We start from the raw sequence: 16,338 nt of genomic DNA, 5'->3' as shown, positions 1-16,338 counted from the left end.
CGCCTTGCCACGCCCCCTCTCCCTGTGTACCTGTGTCAGTTGACTGCCTCATCACCGGGAGACCTCCATTGGGGGTAGCTGTGCGCTTTATAAATTTCCAAATAAATAAATGGTGAGTAGTGGGTTTATTCTTCCCCGTGAAGTATTTTATATTTGCTGGCCCAGAATAAGCTCTAGATGTACACTTTGTTTGAAAGGCAGACAAACAAGAAAGCCTCCTATATTTGGAAAAGTGGAGAATGTTTGGGCCATACTGATTGGATGGCACTTGGGGATTTGTTTGTGATGGTCTTGTGCTATTGGAGGACCGTGCCCGTCCGCGTCAGCAGGTTCTTCCCATTAAAGAAGAGGTTAATGACTGTCCTGGGCCTCTGGCTTTAAGTCTGAGGACAAGCCACTACTGCTGCATGGCCACTTCATAGTTCATGGACACTGTTGCATGTAAATAAGGGCACTTAATGTCCTCAGTTTCTGTTCCATGCCACCCCTGCACAGGATGAGAATGAACTTGTTCTCTTCTTTGGAGCATTCTGTGAGCAGCAGGGATAGATATCACACTTGTGCCAGAGGTGAAAACCATGGCAAGCCATTATGACGGTGACAGTGGTCAGCCAGAGAAAGAAGTCACCAAACTCTTACATTATCTTCCCATTTATTTCCAGACATGGCACCTTGTCCATGTGGGCCACGTATATTTTCCCTTTGGGGAAGCCACCATAATTTTCTCAGCCTGTGTGATTCTTAAACGCAAAGAATATTTATAACCTGGGGTCCCAATACGTGGTGTTGAATGACGAAAGTCTCAGAGAAAGCTTTCCCTAAACGTCATGAGAGTGCTAGAGAAACTGCAGTTGGTCTTGATGAAAGGAGTTGGAGTCACCGACTGGCAGTCACCTCAGATCCTTAGGGCCTGAAGGAGCTCCAGTGGGATCTGGTGAGATACCGAAGATTTTGATCCACTGTTGCTGTCCGCTGAGGAAGGAGGTTGAGCAGAAGCACTTCAGGAGTTCATTCAGTGGAACAGCGCGGTAGCCTAAAGGTACCTGAAGCATTGTGCAACTCCTAACGGTGCAAGGGGCGGGACGTCGAAAATCCAGATTCTGATTTTTGTGTTTCTTGTGCAACTTTCTAGACTTACCTGAGCGTTGGAACTTCGATTTGGAACACTTGTGTGAGCCGTCTCGGGCTTGAGAGCGAATCCGCACCCTAGCCTTTGATCAGGACAGCTTCTTCCTACGGCGCTTGGCAATGGCAAGTTTGGTCCCACAGTCGTAGATGGTATTGCTGTTCAACTCTGCACAACAAGGATACAACTCAGAGTTGTGTGAGGTGCTGAGGCAACACAGGCAGAAGTCGTGGGTGTCTGTGACCGACATCTGTCAGTGACAGTCATAACATAGTATAAACCATGTCATTTTGGGGCCTATATCTGTAAATGAAAACCGGCCAACACATGTTTCGAGGTAACCCTGTTTAACAAAGCTCAATGATGCTTCATCGCTAAATCCCAGCGAACTGCGACCTATGAGAGGAATCTATACTCTCCTGAAACCAACTGAAGGGGAGAAAAATAGTTAAGAAGAAAGATACAATTAACCTGGGAAGGAAAAAGAAAGAGTAATAGAAGCTACTATTACAGCATGATCTACTGTGTTAAAATGATTGGATTCTAAGCAAAGATGCACATCATTGAAAAGATAGCGATTTCGTCAAGAATTAACATTGAGCCTTAACAAAAAGGGTTACCCTAAAACCCGTGTTAGCCGGTTTTGGCTTTAAAGCCTTTTGGACATTGCACAGCATCAATATTACCACAATGGATGTATGAATGCTGGAATATATATACTTGTTTTGACGAAACCTCGGACTTCGACATCTTTCATACAGTTTTGATTTGGTGTGGATTGAGTGACATCTAATAGGAAACAATCATTCTATAGGTGGGAACACATTTTATTCATAATATCCACTAAGGAACACTGTAGACGCCATGACAACCTCTTCCAAGGAATCATAAAGGAAAGACCGTAGAGAGTGTGTGTCCTTTGAGAGTAAATACAAGCAGCATCCCTCCTCCAGTAGTAGTCTGTAACACTCCCTGGGTTTATGGGAGGCAAACTCCTGTGAGCGTCGACGCCCAGTCCTCATATATGGACCCTTCCCTTCTTTGAGGGGGGATCTATTATGCCTGCAGGGCTGATCTTGTTTTAGAATTATAATATCACAGTGGAAGAGTTGCACTACTTTTGGGAGTATGTAGAGAAATGTCCACCTTATCAGTGTTAAATTGCATCAAACAGCTCTCTTGACTAGTTTGTAGCCATCCAGATGCATTTTCATTCTTGTTGTTGATGCGAAACAGTGTTGTTTGATTTGACTTTGTATTTTTTAGATAAACTGTGCTCTCTATCTAGTTTGTTCTGCTGGTAATATTTATTTCAATGTCCCATAATCCATAAACTACAACTGGATCCAGCTGAAATCCTTTGGAACTGGTTAACTGCAAATGGAAACTAGGCCATGACCAAAAGTATCATAATATGAGAAAAATATATCCATAAAAGAGAATAACAGCAAGCTTTAACTCCATTTGGATACAAGTATCCCAGGCTAAAGAAGCAAATAGCACGGACTACTTCATCACAGGTATATAGCTAGATAGAAGGAGTTGGCTTTTATTATAAAAAACACTCATCTGAACTCAGTGCCTCCTAAATCGTGATTGCACTTTCAATGATTGACTTGAGAGCACTTATTTCTGTCGCGTCTCTTGGTTTACCTTTCTAATCCTACACAGTGTTTTCTATATCAATGAACTTGACTCGATTATCTGAGGTATTCTGAAACTGACAGCAGCTTTATGCTAAAAATGCAACATCCTGCACCCTTATTATTTCCATCAGCACATTTGCTATATGCACCGGCTTACATTAGCTTGGCCTTACAGCCTTTTCAACAGACTATGCGACTCCTCTAAGACTTTCCACACAAGTAGTTTTCTGGGGGCACAACTCTTCTCCTACTTGTCACAGAATAGATCAAGGCTCAACATAGCCCCAACAATAATACTGTCATCCCATTAGCTTCTTCAAAGTTCTGTAGCATCACTGTTGAGAATAAGGTAAGACATAGCAAACTTGTGGGAGTGGAAATACAAACACTCGAGAGACAGCCACCAATGGCTCCAAAAAAAGGGCCAAGCGAGACCACACCGCACATCTTCAAACTCAGCCTATGCCTGCAGCAGGATCAAACATCCTGAAACTCACAGACTGTATGGCCTCTGGGAATACTATGCTTGCTGATCAAGGCAAGATTTATTTGCACTGAAAGAAAACTGCATACATGTACCTGTCTTGCTTTTATTTATTGCAGTAGCATGTTCGATGAAGCAAGATCACTTTATTTGTTATTTTTTTGTCACTTGGCACCCAAGATCATGACAGGACAGAAGTCAACTTCTGGATACAGTTTTCCCAGACGAGATGGTCTCCAGCATGAACTTCATGAGCAAAGATGTTCCTACTCGATTAGATGGCTTTCTCGTGATGACTTTGTGCACAGTTTTCTTTATAAAATCACATTTGTATACAAAAAGAATGCTCATGGCAGTCCAAGGAAATATATAATCATTAATCAAAAGTATTTCCACAAATTGGTCTTATGCACTGGCTACAGATATGCAAGATGGACGATTCTGTAAGGCCCTGTTCTAGATATTCCATTTTTCGGTGTTGGCTTCCACTTTTCGGACCAGACCGGCCCCCATGATCTCAAAGTCTTCGACAATAGCCTCCACGTTGGGTACCATTACAGACTCGGTACCGCGCACTTCCATCATCCTTCCTTTGACGTTGGTAGTCTGTAAAACATGAACAGAGAGAAAGAGAGGGATGAGCTACATCGAGATTTGGGTCAGACTGCGAGTTGCATCTTGATGGAAACCAATCATCCTGTTTCCTGAGGTGCACTACCTTTAATTAATCGTGCTCAGCATACAGAAGACCAAATTCGACAATTAGGATTGTGGTTCCCAGACTTCTGTTACAAAATATGCACAAATGGAAAGTTCCCGCCTCCACCCTGAAGCCTTGGCACGGAGGATGCATCAAGTCGAGGTACATAATTGCTTGCGTTCAACCGAATATAACCTCTTCGATGATACACCCGAAAAAGCCTCAGGGATCACTGCCTTCCTTTCCAGGTCAGCCCATTAAGGTTTTATTGAGGAGCAAATTGATGTAGAGCGAAAATATACACTCCATGCTTTAAACAGGGCTTGATTCCATGAGAAGTGCAAAATCACATCTTTACTGCCCCCATTTTTCTTTTTGTTTAGGAGGATTTATTTTAGTTGTTTAATTTCTGTGAAGGGAGGGTACTAGACAAACAGAGGGAAAGGGGAGAGAATGGAAGGTCAGGCACCCCTTAAATGGGCCTGGCGGATATGCTAGAAGATGCATGTTACACAGACCAACAACATCTTACCTGTAGCTAGCATCAAACAAAATGAAGAAAAAACAATCTGGATTGCAGGGAGAGTTTGGATTTAACAACACCAAATAGGGACGGATTGTCTCAATTCTCCATGATCGTGTCCCTTTGTTGTACTAGTGAGTGGTTGGTTCGCCAGGACCATGTCCCTGGTACAACAAAGTAATGAAGTCAGGAGGAGCAACCTGGGACTCTCTGAATGGAAAGCCACATCAGATACCTGGAACTGTAAATGATCATAGGGTGCTGGGCCACACATTAGCATGCACTATTCAATGCCTTTAAAACTAAAAGAGCTGCTGGAGCTGTATTGGAGAACCAAAGCTCGAAGACATTACAAAGGTTTCTTCCAAAGGATCCATAAATGGGGATAAGCCTTTTACAAGTAATTCTGGGACCCTCAGAGCGTTTTGATCTCTTCTTTCAAGTTGGCATTTATGGCGAAGAAAAACATTCTCAGCTGAAAGCAGTTTATCTACATTTACATTATTTTCCTAAATAAAATATACTGTTTCTATATATATATATATATATATATATATATATATATATATATATATATATATATATATATATATATAAAACAGCCAATCCTATATATAAAGCTATTGCAATACGAAAAGGTTACTTACCTACAACACAGTTATCCATCATCGTGGAGCTTGGAACACTTCAGTAAAAAGAAAACCATCTCTCTAACCAGAAACCATGTCTATGCAGTCTCACCATGTCTTTATATTTAATTGTTTAATACAATAAAAAACATATCAAAAATAGGACTTTATAACAAACACTTCTTTTCGAACCACTATTTTATTTTCTCAATTTTAATAAGCATGCTATTTCTCATTTAGGAAATAAACTGCACTGCCAAGACACCCATGATCTCCAAATTGCCAGCATACATCAGAGTGGCAAATGATCCCTTAATTTGTTTTGCTGGTTTACTGACATGCACATGATGACATTGAAAACTGCTATCAATCAGGTGGCTACATAGTGGGAAGGAGGGGGTTTGTTTTGACGACTTTAAAGAAGATAGTCCTGGTGAGGGATAGGTGTTTTGGGTCATAACCTTTTCTTCTCCACCATAAGATCTTAATACTCCTAATCATCAGGAGAAAATAGCAAACTCTTCCTTCCAAAGAAGGTTGCAGAGCAATAAGCAATGGAAGGGAGAGGAAACTGAACAGTATGGCATCAATATCTGTAGCATATATTTCCAGGGGAAACCTGGGCTACTTGTGAGCCACCTATGGATGGAGAAATCATAAGCAAGAATCCTACTACCTTATGGACTAACTCGGTCTCTTTTAAAAACTACAAACTCCTGAAATGAAACCACCTTCCAGGGGCACACAGAAACAACCAGAGGTCTCACCAGCGTCAACACAATCTGGGGCATCCAATGCACACTGCCAGAACTACAAAGAATCAGCATATATGAATGAAAGGGGGCGTGGCTAGCGCCCGATGCGGATGGCGGCGTCGGCGTGAGCGCTCCGGTCCCGCTGCGGGGCACAAGCGGTTCGCAACTGCCTTTGAAATCGCCGAGAGCGGATTTCTTCGTCGGAACTTTGCGGGCATGATGCGAGTCCCTCGTGAAGCTCCCCAGGTCTCCTTTTGATGCTTTTCTGCTGATTTGTCTCCGGCCACGGCTCCACCATAGTCGTGGCTGCCATTTTGTATTTCTGAAGTGCCGGTGCTGCTCCCTCGTCATGCGCAGCTTCCCACAACGGCTTTTTTGATGCCTGCAGCATTGCTCCTTATTTGTGCTGGACTGTATTTTCCTCATCACTGACTCGTTGTGCCTATTTACTGCGGCTGCTGTCCTCTGATATTTAAAAATGCTGCCTTCAGTCTCCTCAGCTTTCAAACTGTGGTGGCCATTTTATGAACACTGCTACCCTTTCCCTGGATTTACCAAGTGCGTTGTTGCTCATACTAACCTGCCTCACTGAGCAAAACTTTTCCTCTGCTACATTGCTCTTGCCCAGCTGTCTTGCAGTATACGAAGTTCATGCATATAGGTTTTTTGGATGTCCTTTTTCCTGACGGCTGCCTTTTATGGGTAAACTTACGCTGTGCGGTGCCAACAAATCTTCGCAGCGTGTCTTCATTAAAAATTCCAAGGTGTTTTCGGCCTTTGCCCGGATAGAAGCTTCTCAGACATCCTCGGCCCACACACCACAGTCCTCCATGGAGCAGTCTGGGCAGACCACAGGGAAAGGCAGTACCAAAAGGTTGAAAAAGGATCCACCTTCTCCATTTAACCCTGCCTCTGTCATATCAATGGAACTGTTGTTGGCGGAGATAAGAGCACTCCGACCTTTCATGGAAGAACTGCACTCACAGGTTGTGTCTCTTCAAAAGCAGGTGGAGGATCTTGAAAATCGAAATAGACGCAACAACTTACGCATCTTCGGCCTGGTGGAGGGCTGCGAGGGGACTGACCCTGTTGCTTTTTTCAAATCTTTTCTTCCCACGCTTTTGTACTTGCCGGAAGACACCAAGCTTAATATACAACGGGCTCATCGACTTGGTCGGGCTCCTTCTCCTACCTCCACTTCCTTGAAACCAAGAGGCATCATTATGTATTTCCTGGAATACACCGACTTATTGAAAGTTCTTTCAGCAGCCAGAGCTTCTCCCCGTCTGACTTGATCGGGATCCTCCCTGTTCTTCGCGCAAGATTATGCAAGAACCACGGCTGACCGGCATAAGGCCTTCTTGGATATGAGACCAGCTCTTCGTTCCATCGGTGCCAGATATGGTCTTTTCCATCCGTCTCTCTTCAGGGTTACCTATAACAACAAGACAACAACATACGAGGATCCAGTTCGTCTTCAAAGCTTCCTGAATTCCTGCCAAACTAATGACATGGACCTTTCTGGTCCCTCTTCCTCCTTCCCTCCGTGATTTCCTTGTTCTCTCTCTTTTTTGATGGTTGATCTTTATTGTTGTTCTACCCCTTTTATTCGTTCTCTGAGTTTAACAGTTGTGTTCTTCACCCCTATATACTTCTATACTCATTCCTTTTTTCCGTTTTGTACTTTTTACTCGCCTGTTTACTTTAACCGCATGACTTCCTCCCTGCTCGTCCTCTTCACTGTTATTGTCCTCTAATGTTATCCTTCTTTTTTTCCACAGATTACATATCGCGTTCCATGTTGTTCCCCCGGCTGGGGGCGGTTCGCTGACCCAGATCGCCCTGCCTCTTCCAGTTGGTTCTACCCCCCCTCCTTCTAGTTTGATCCTTCCTGATTGTGCTCCCTTCCCTCCCCGTAAGTACAGTTTTCCTTTTTGTTCACCATGTATATTTTCTCTTTTGTTCCCCCTCCCTAACCCCCGCATTCTCTCCTTGTTTGCAGGTGTCTTTTTTTCTCTATCTGCTTCGATTTTTTCACTTTCATTGTCTCTATGTTTTGCCTTCTACTCTTGAGGATTTCTTCTTCTACTCTCTTGTTTCTGTATTTCTCTCTCTCACGCTCCCCGTCTTTCCTGTTATGTTTCCCAGCATATGCCTATTTTTTTCTACTTCTTCCTTTTCCTTCCTTCCCTTTTTCTTCTCTCTTTCTTTCCTATACTTTTCTCTCTTTTCCTCTTCTTTCTCTCCTCCATTTCTGGCATCTATGATCATTTCTTTTTCTTTCACTCATCTTTTTTCATGAGCTTTCTTTTTGAATCTACTTCTTGCTTTCATTTTCTTCTATTTTGTATATTATATCATTGAAAATCATTACATGGAATGTTAAGGGAATTAATTCTCCAATCAAACGACAAAGAATCTTATCTTATATAGCTATATTAAATGTTGATATTGCATTTTTACAAGAAACTCACTTATCTGATGCAGAATCCGCTAAACTTAAAAGAGGCTGGGTGGGTGAGGTTTACTACTCCCAGGGTGATGGCAAACGAAATGGAGTAGCTATTTTATGCCGAAAACCCTCTCCCATTCCCTGATCACTCAGGAATCGGATGCTGAAGGTCGATGGATACATTCTAAATTGTCTCTTAAAGGTGTTCCAATTTCTTTTTTGAATGTCTATGCCCCCACAGGGGCTGATCCTGCTTTTTGGCATGACCTTTCCCACCATATCACCAGATTTGTTGATGATAATTTCATCTTAGCAGGTGATTGTAACCAACCTTTTGATCCCTTCCTAGACAGAAATTCCAAAACTCCCTATGTCCTAAATAAGTCTCATAAACTCTTTGCTCAAGCCATCTCCCAACACAAGCTCATTGACACCTGGCGCTTGTGCAATCCGACGGCAAGAGAATTTACTTTTTATTCCCCATGCCATCATTCCCAATCTCGGATTGATTATATTTTTGTTACTTATAATATTGCCCAAACTCTTACTAATGCCGAAATTGGTCCAATTCTACTCTCGGATCATGCCCCTACTTTAGTACATCTTGATATACTTCCTAAGCCTGTTGGACCTAAGAGATGGCACTTTAATAATACCCTTTTACTGGATCCCAAGTTCACTACTTCCTTTATTACATTTTTTGACGATTTTTTTCTGTTTAACGAGACTCCTTCCATCTCCAAACACACCATATGGGATGCTTTTAAAGCTGCGGCCAGGGATTTTATAATTGGATATGTGGCAAAGAAACGGAAAACTGCCCGCAAATTTACTACAGATCTTCTTCAAGACATTAAGAAATTGGAGCACGCTTATTTTACTTCCCATTCACAAAACAGTTTAACAGCACTGGTCAATGCCAAAATGGGATTCAACAAAAAATCCACAGAGGATGCTTCCTTGTATTTATTGAAATCTAGTGCAAAGTTTTATGGAGGTAGAAATAAAGTAGGGAAAATGTTTGCTAGTTACTTGAAAATCAAGCATAACAAATTGAACATTGAATCCATCTACGACACTCAATCTACTCTTAAACACAAAGACGCAGATATCCTCACTGAATTCTCCATTTTCTATAAAACTTGTACTCCTCTGAAACCCAACCCTCTTCCCAATCTCTTGATCATTTCTTTTCTACCATACACAAACCTGACCATTTCCCTCTCGATCTTTCTCACTTAGAATTAGACATTTCCTCACAAGAATTACTTACAGCGCTCCAAACTCTCAAAACAGACAAGGCTCCTGGACCAGACGGTCTTACTGTTGAATTTTTTCTTCATTTCTCAAAGCTACTCATCCCAAAATTACATTCTCTTATAGACACATTTGTTGCCCTGGGTGACTCCTCAGGTTCTTTCTCTGACGCCCACATCTGCCTTATACCCAAGGAAGGAAAAGATGTTCACTATTGTAAAAATTATAGGCCCATCTCTTTGGTCAATATTGACTACAAGATATTTGCTAAATCACTTGCAACGCGTCTTGACCCTCAACTCCCAGATCTTTTAGGACAGGAACAACCAGGCTTCGTCAAGGGTCGATTTATCACTGATAACACTATACTCTTAATTTATCCCACTCCCTCGCAGCAATTGCTCTAGATGCTGAGAAAGCATTCGATAGGGTTGAGTGGACATATCTTTTTCATACCCTTAAATGGTTCGGTTTTGGCCCCAAATTTATTTCTTTGATTTCTTTACTGTATTTCAATCCCCGTGCGGCAGTTTGCGCCAATGGCCTAGTCTCTTCCTTTTTTGACGTGGGGAGAGGCGTACGTCAAGGCTGTCCTCTGTCCCCTTTTCTTTTCAACCTGGCTTTAGAACCTTTTTTATCCAAACTTCGCCAAAACCCCCATATTCATGGCTTTCAAGTTTTGGATTCTCAAGTTAAGCTCGCCGCATATGCGGACGATATTTTACTTTTTATCTCTAACCCCGTTGAATCTCTCCCTGCCTTCCTTGCCGAAGTAAGAGATTATTCCCAGATATCTGGCTACAAGCTCAACAATTATAAATGTGAGATTCTACCCTTGACGAAGTACACATTTAAGCCTGATTTTAACACTTCCAATTTTACATGGAGCTCTTCACACGTAAATACCTTGGCCTACACATTACCCTCTCTATTTCAGGCACGGTCTCTCTTTGTTTAAATAAATGTACTCAAAAACTATCGGATTTAACATCTAGATGGCATCCTCTTTATTTATCATGGTGGGGCCGTCTAGATACAATCAAAATGATGTTATCTCCCATAGTCCTTTACACTCTTTCTAACATTCCTGTCTCTATCCCTTCTAAATTTTTCAGGAAGATTAACTCAATTTTTATCTCCTTTCTTTGGAGCAATAAAAAAACCTATAATGTCCTTAGCTAGGCTTATACGCCCCAAGTCAGAAGGCGGAGTTAATTTTCCGGATTTCCCAGGTTACCACAAGGCGTTTCTGTTGCGACAGGCTTCCTTTTGGTTACAAGACCCGGTCTCTCCTTGCCCCTTATGGGCTAAGCTTGAACGCCTTTTTCTTTCCCCCTTTTCCCTCGCTGAGTATCTCTCATTCTCACGCAAACCCTCTTCTATTCACACTCCCATTCACAAATTCACCACTAAATTACTTCTATCTGCTTCTCCTGCTACCCCTGCGACCGTTGCTGATTTCCTCACCTCTACCATTTGGCACAACACCTCCCTCTTGATTTGCGACAAACCCTTTTACTGGAAGTCGTGGCGGCAAAAGGGATTAATATGGGTTTCCCAATTATTTTCACACTCTTCTTTCATTCCCTTCCCTCCGCACCACTTATGGCTTGCCTGCTTCTTTTGCTCGCAAATACCTTCTTCTTAAAGAGACAGTAGTGGCAACTTACAATCGTCTCTTGCTCACTCCTCTTCCCTCTCCTTCTTCACTCACTCCCACCTCACTACTCTATTCTTTTTTGCGCACTACTCCTAAAGCCTCCTCTATTTACAAACACCTTCACACCAAAGATACCGTTAGACCCAAATCTAAAGTGGAAGAATGCTGGGAACACGATCTTGCCACATCTTGGCCCATTCCTCTATGGGATAAGATCTGGACTAAGATTCGTACATCCTCCAGAGCAGCGACCTCGACACAATCCTTGTTTTTCATTTACAACAGACTTCTTTTCACGCCATTTGACCTCCATAAGCGCTTTCCAGCCACTCCACACATCTGCTGGTCATGTTCCTCCCCGCAAGCAACTCTGTTCCATATGCTATTCCTGTGTAAAGATGTTCATGTCTTTTGGTTGCAAGTTGGACCCAAATTAATGTAATTTTCCACACTCACATTCCTTCTTCATACACTAACGTTTTCCTGGGTAGCCTTTCTCCTTCCTGGGAAGATGTTGATCTGAATACTAGGATCATTGATTTATTGTTAGCTGTTGCGTTTCAGCAGATTACAGTCAACTGGAAGAACTTCTCTAACATTTCCTTTAAAGCATGGTGGTACAATGTTTGCCATAATCATAGACTGGACACTGCTTTTGTTTTTTCTGCTCGCATGGCTGCAAAGCGTATGGAGTTATGGCTTCCTATTACGCTCTATCTTGATGTATGTGCTAAGCGTTCATTTCACCCACGACCTTCACAGCAAGAAGTCTTAAACCCCCCTTAATGCCCTCCTTATTCCATTTCTCTTTCAATATCAATTATGTGTACTTCCTTTTGCCTAACTGTATTACTACAATTATTGTCTCTGCTTTATTTAGTTTTAATGCTCATGATCAGATTTTATTTTTGTTTGCAATTGTATTATGCCCACTGCTTACTACTGTATTTATATTTTCTACTTTTTTTTATGCACTATGTATTGACACCTTGTTCTTCTCTCCTTTTACCTAATAAAATTCTTTTTTGAACTTAAAAAAGCATATATGAATAAGTTAGAACAATTTTTGGTTGTGTTTTTTTAAGCACCTGGAATGAGAGAAATTAATAGTACTCATCTTCTAAAAACCGTAATACACTAGGACTAAAAAAGGATTCATGGGACCAGACTAGGAAACATAAATCAGCCACTACCAAGATAGAACATAGAACCTACTCTGGTTTAAATTCACGATGGAGGGAACATTCTAATTTATAAAAAAACACTCACTGAAATAAAGCAATTTAGGACATTACTTAGAGAATGATTTTTTATATGTGCTTTAATATCGGTTGCCACTGTGATTTAGTACCCTCACTATGCCACTCAACTGATTGTGTGTGCACAAGGATTGTGTGTTGCCATAAAAAGAGTGCCAGAGATCAAGGTTGGGACTGACAAAACGAGTCTAAGTGGCTCACAGCTTTGCTTCATCCGTGGCAGTGTGCTCCTAGAGGGCGGGAAATACACCAAGGTTATGTACCTGAGGAGGATTTCTTGATCAGAAAGTCTGAATACAAGCTTGGGAAGAGAGAATCTGTTATCCAGCTTAGTTGCACTGAGCGCGGACATTCCTCTGAAGACATCTCATACATAGCCACGCATTACGGGTCAAAAAAATATATGATAGGACAAGCTGCACAAGATGAAGTAAAACAGCAGCTTACAGTGTTGTCCCAGGCTAAAACAACTGTGCTGCAGGGAGAACATTTATAACACTGGCTAGAGGGATTACAGACCTTTTCCTGAAAAAGGCATCATGGACTGACAACTGAGGAAACAGAACTGCTTGCAAAATGAAGAGAAAAAAAACTCCGATTATGGGGGACGGTGACATCAGGCGAAGGTTAGGAGGATGAGGAAGAACCCTAACTTTCCATTCGCTTTTATTACTATCATTCAGAGAAGAGAAAAAACAAACTCCTTGAAGGTACAGGTCTGGTCCTTCCACGAAATGTGAAGTCTTTAAATGGACCCATTCTCACCATCCTCAAAGCACCGTCAAGAACACTTTTCAGAAGATGAAAATAGGCCCAGTGAGTGAGATCAGCCAATCCTGAAGTTGCAGGGCTTGCAGGATCTGCATCAACGTTATTCACCCTACTTAATTTATCCTTTCACAGGACCTTGTTGGGGATACTCAGGTACAGGACAGTGAGATCCTACACCATTCTTCATAACCCACTTCATATCTGTTCACCTAGAAGCTTGCAAAACCCATGTTCTGCTTCTTCCCTCAAGGTGACCAGATGGTGGAATGGAGGATGGGGATGCAATGGAGAGCAGGTAGTGGCTCGGTAAATGAACTCCAACGGAATTATTATTAAGCCCAACTGGTCTGGGATGCTTTTAATACGGATGCGACCCATCCCAAAACCAGGACTCGCGACTGAGCAAAAAAAACATTAAAGGAGGTATATTGACAATAAAGAGGACTGCTGAGACGTGCTAGGGTATCTCCCCTGCCCCTCGCAGAGGGAAAAGAAAAGCTGGGGCATGGAGCAGTGCAGGTTTGAGAAAAGAGTAGATACTAGACTTCAGCATTTGATGTATTGATGCGGAGATGCAGAAGTGCAAAGATTATTTACACATTCACCATCAAAAGGCATGTCAATTAACCAGCCGCCAACATCTCACAACATTTTCAAGGCGCTTGGTCCCATAAATTGGAATCCATGGTGTTCAGTCTGGTCTTCAACAAACACTTCCATGGCACTTTTAAGCTTTTCAACAAATAGCTGCAGTAAATAATCTGACCAATTCGAGGCACCCGGTTGTGACCAATATGGCATGATTGTTTCAGAATGAAAAGCAAAAGGAGCTGGTGCACATACAAGCAATGCTATCTGAGAAAAATACTTTTCTGCCTAATGCATTCATGTTTTTAGACTCCCTGTTAAGGGGAGTGGTGTTTAAGGCACACAGGCAAACACTTTGCTGAAGACGCTTGGATAAACAAACATTCCAGAGCCTGAAGAAGTGTTTCCTGGTTGCCTGATTTTTCACCTCCCACTTACTACCGAGGCAGACAGGTGCCAAAATAGACATTATGATAATACCAGTTTGTTACATCAATATTCCTGGTGTATTGTGTTTTGCATTGTGCCTTCCGGTGATTTGAATTATTAATTTATACTATGGTTATGATATGCATAAAAGGAAGCGGGGAACTCTGGCCAGTTCCACATTTAGGTAGACAGCACGTCCATTACAAAGCACCCTACAACACCAGTGGCACACTGAATCTGCTCACCTCAAATGGTTGTTTTTCTAGCAAAGTTTTTAGACATAGGATTAGCAGAGTGCAATCCACGCCAAGCTAGAAAGTGACAACATTTTTTGCCATTTTAACAGAAAAATCTCTCAGCATAGTGCCATCCATGCCGAGCTGAAAATTGAAAACACTTAACTGCGGCTATACAGCCCGACAGTAGGACCGATGCTCATGCTCAGGAGTTCGGGATACTATACTCTCTGTGCCCAATCCAGAGCCACAAGAATGACTTGGGCCCAGCCTGTCCTGATCTTGTTGAGAAATCGGGTCATGTGTAATTAGCAGAAAGGTGTACAAGAGCCCTGAACTGCACTTGAGATGAAATGAGTCTCCAAGCAAGAAAACTGCAACGTGCACAAGTACTGACATTGTGTATTCTTGGTGGAGATGAACAGATTGAGTCAAGGTTCTCCCCTGACACGGAAGGGACCTTGTGCCACCTCCAGATGTAGTCGCCATTCATGAACCACAAGGCATTGATGGCTGAAAGGTCACACCCTTCCCACACAATCTGAAGCACCCACTTGTCGGAGGTTATTGGATACCATTGGGACAGGTGGTGCCTAATGCACAAGTTACTACTTGTGTAACGATATATCTGTAAGAGACATTAGTTAGTATTAGATTCCTTACCTTAGAATATCCCCAGGCGTCAGACTGGATCCGGAAATTTTTGCGTAGCAGTACCCTTGCGCGTCGGTAGGCGTCGTCTGCGGCTCCGCGTCCGTCGTCGGCGCCGTGATGACGTTGTCGGAGTACTTAGACGCCGCCTCCGTGTGCTGACGTCAGTTCTTAGACACAGCTTTTCCGCGCCAGAAACCAGAGCCATGTTAAAAACCAACACTGGTGCCATTGAAACTAGGGCCCTGACAGGGGATAACCCTAACCCTAGATATCGGTTCGCAGAACGGGGAGGATGGGTGGGTCGGTAAGGAATCTAATACTAACTAATGTCTCTTACAGATATATCGTTACACAAGTAGTAACTTGTGCATCTGAAAGAGACACGTTAGTATTAGATTCCTTACCTTAGAATAGATACCCCAGCAATACCAACCCCGGTGGTGGGTCTGCGAACCAATAATCACACCAGAAAGTCCTGGAGGACGGAACGGCCAAAGAAGCCATCTCTCCGGACTTGGCTGTCCAGGCAGTAGTGTCTTGCAAACGTGTGCAGCGATGCCCACGTAGCTGCCTGACAGATGTCTTGTAAGGGCACACCCCTGCCCAGGGCAGTGGTAGTCGCCGTGGGTCGGGTAGAATGAGCCCGCAATCCAGCAGGGGGCTCCTTCCTAGCGAAGGAGTAGCATGCCTGGATACACAAGATGATCCACCGGGAGATGGTCCTCTTGTGTACCACTTTCCCCTTCTTAGCGCCCACGTAACCAACAAAGAGTTGGTCATCCACCCGGAACTGGCGTGTGCGATCCAAATAAAATGAGAGCGCACGTTTTGGGTCCAGACGGTGGAGCCGCTCTTCCTCTTTAGAGGGATGCGGTGGCGGAAAGAAGGTTGGCAAGGTGATAGACTGCCCGATGTGGAAGGCCGTGACAACCTTGGGCAGGAAAGAAGGTTTGGTACGTAGCACCACTTTGTCCGGATGGACAGAAAGGAAAGGTGGAGTACAAGAAAGGGCCTGGAGCTCACTCACTCTCCTGGCAGAGGTGATGGCAACCAGGAAAGCAGTCTTCAAAGTCAGAAGGCGAAGAGGACAGTAGTGAAGTGGCTTAAAGGGAGCGCACATCAGAAATGTAAGAACCAGGTTCAAGTCCCACTGAGGCATCACAAACGGA

General features: G+C 43.0%; 1 protein-coding gene across 1 annotated transcript in view; it reads right to left on the bottom strand.

Moving 5' to 3' along the window:
- Positions 1-3,350: 3,350 nt before the first annotated feature.
- The window catches only part of NOL6 (nucleolar protein 6), a 471,490-nt gene continuing 458,502 nt past the window's right edge, over positions 3,351-16,338 (bottom strand). Inside the window, exon 26 of the mRNA XM_078674724.1 lies at positions 3,351-3,862. Coding sequence (XP_078530850.1) covers positions 3,713-3,862 — 150 coding nt within the window. The 3' untranslated portion in view covers positions 3,351-3,712. The remainder of the gene's footprint in view (positions 3,863-16,338) is intronic.

Source organism: Lissotriton helveticus, chromosome 2_1 (genome assembly GCF_964261635.1).
Source record: "Lissotriton helveticus chromosome 2_1, aLisHel1.1, whole genome shotgun sequence".
Classification (NCBI taxonomy): domain Eukaryota; kingdom Metazoa; phylum Chordata; class Amphibia; order Caudata; family Salamandridae; genus Lissotriton; species Lissotriton helveticus.
This window is presented reverse-complemented; position numbering and strand designations above follow the sequence as displayed.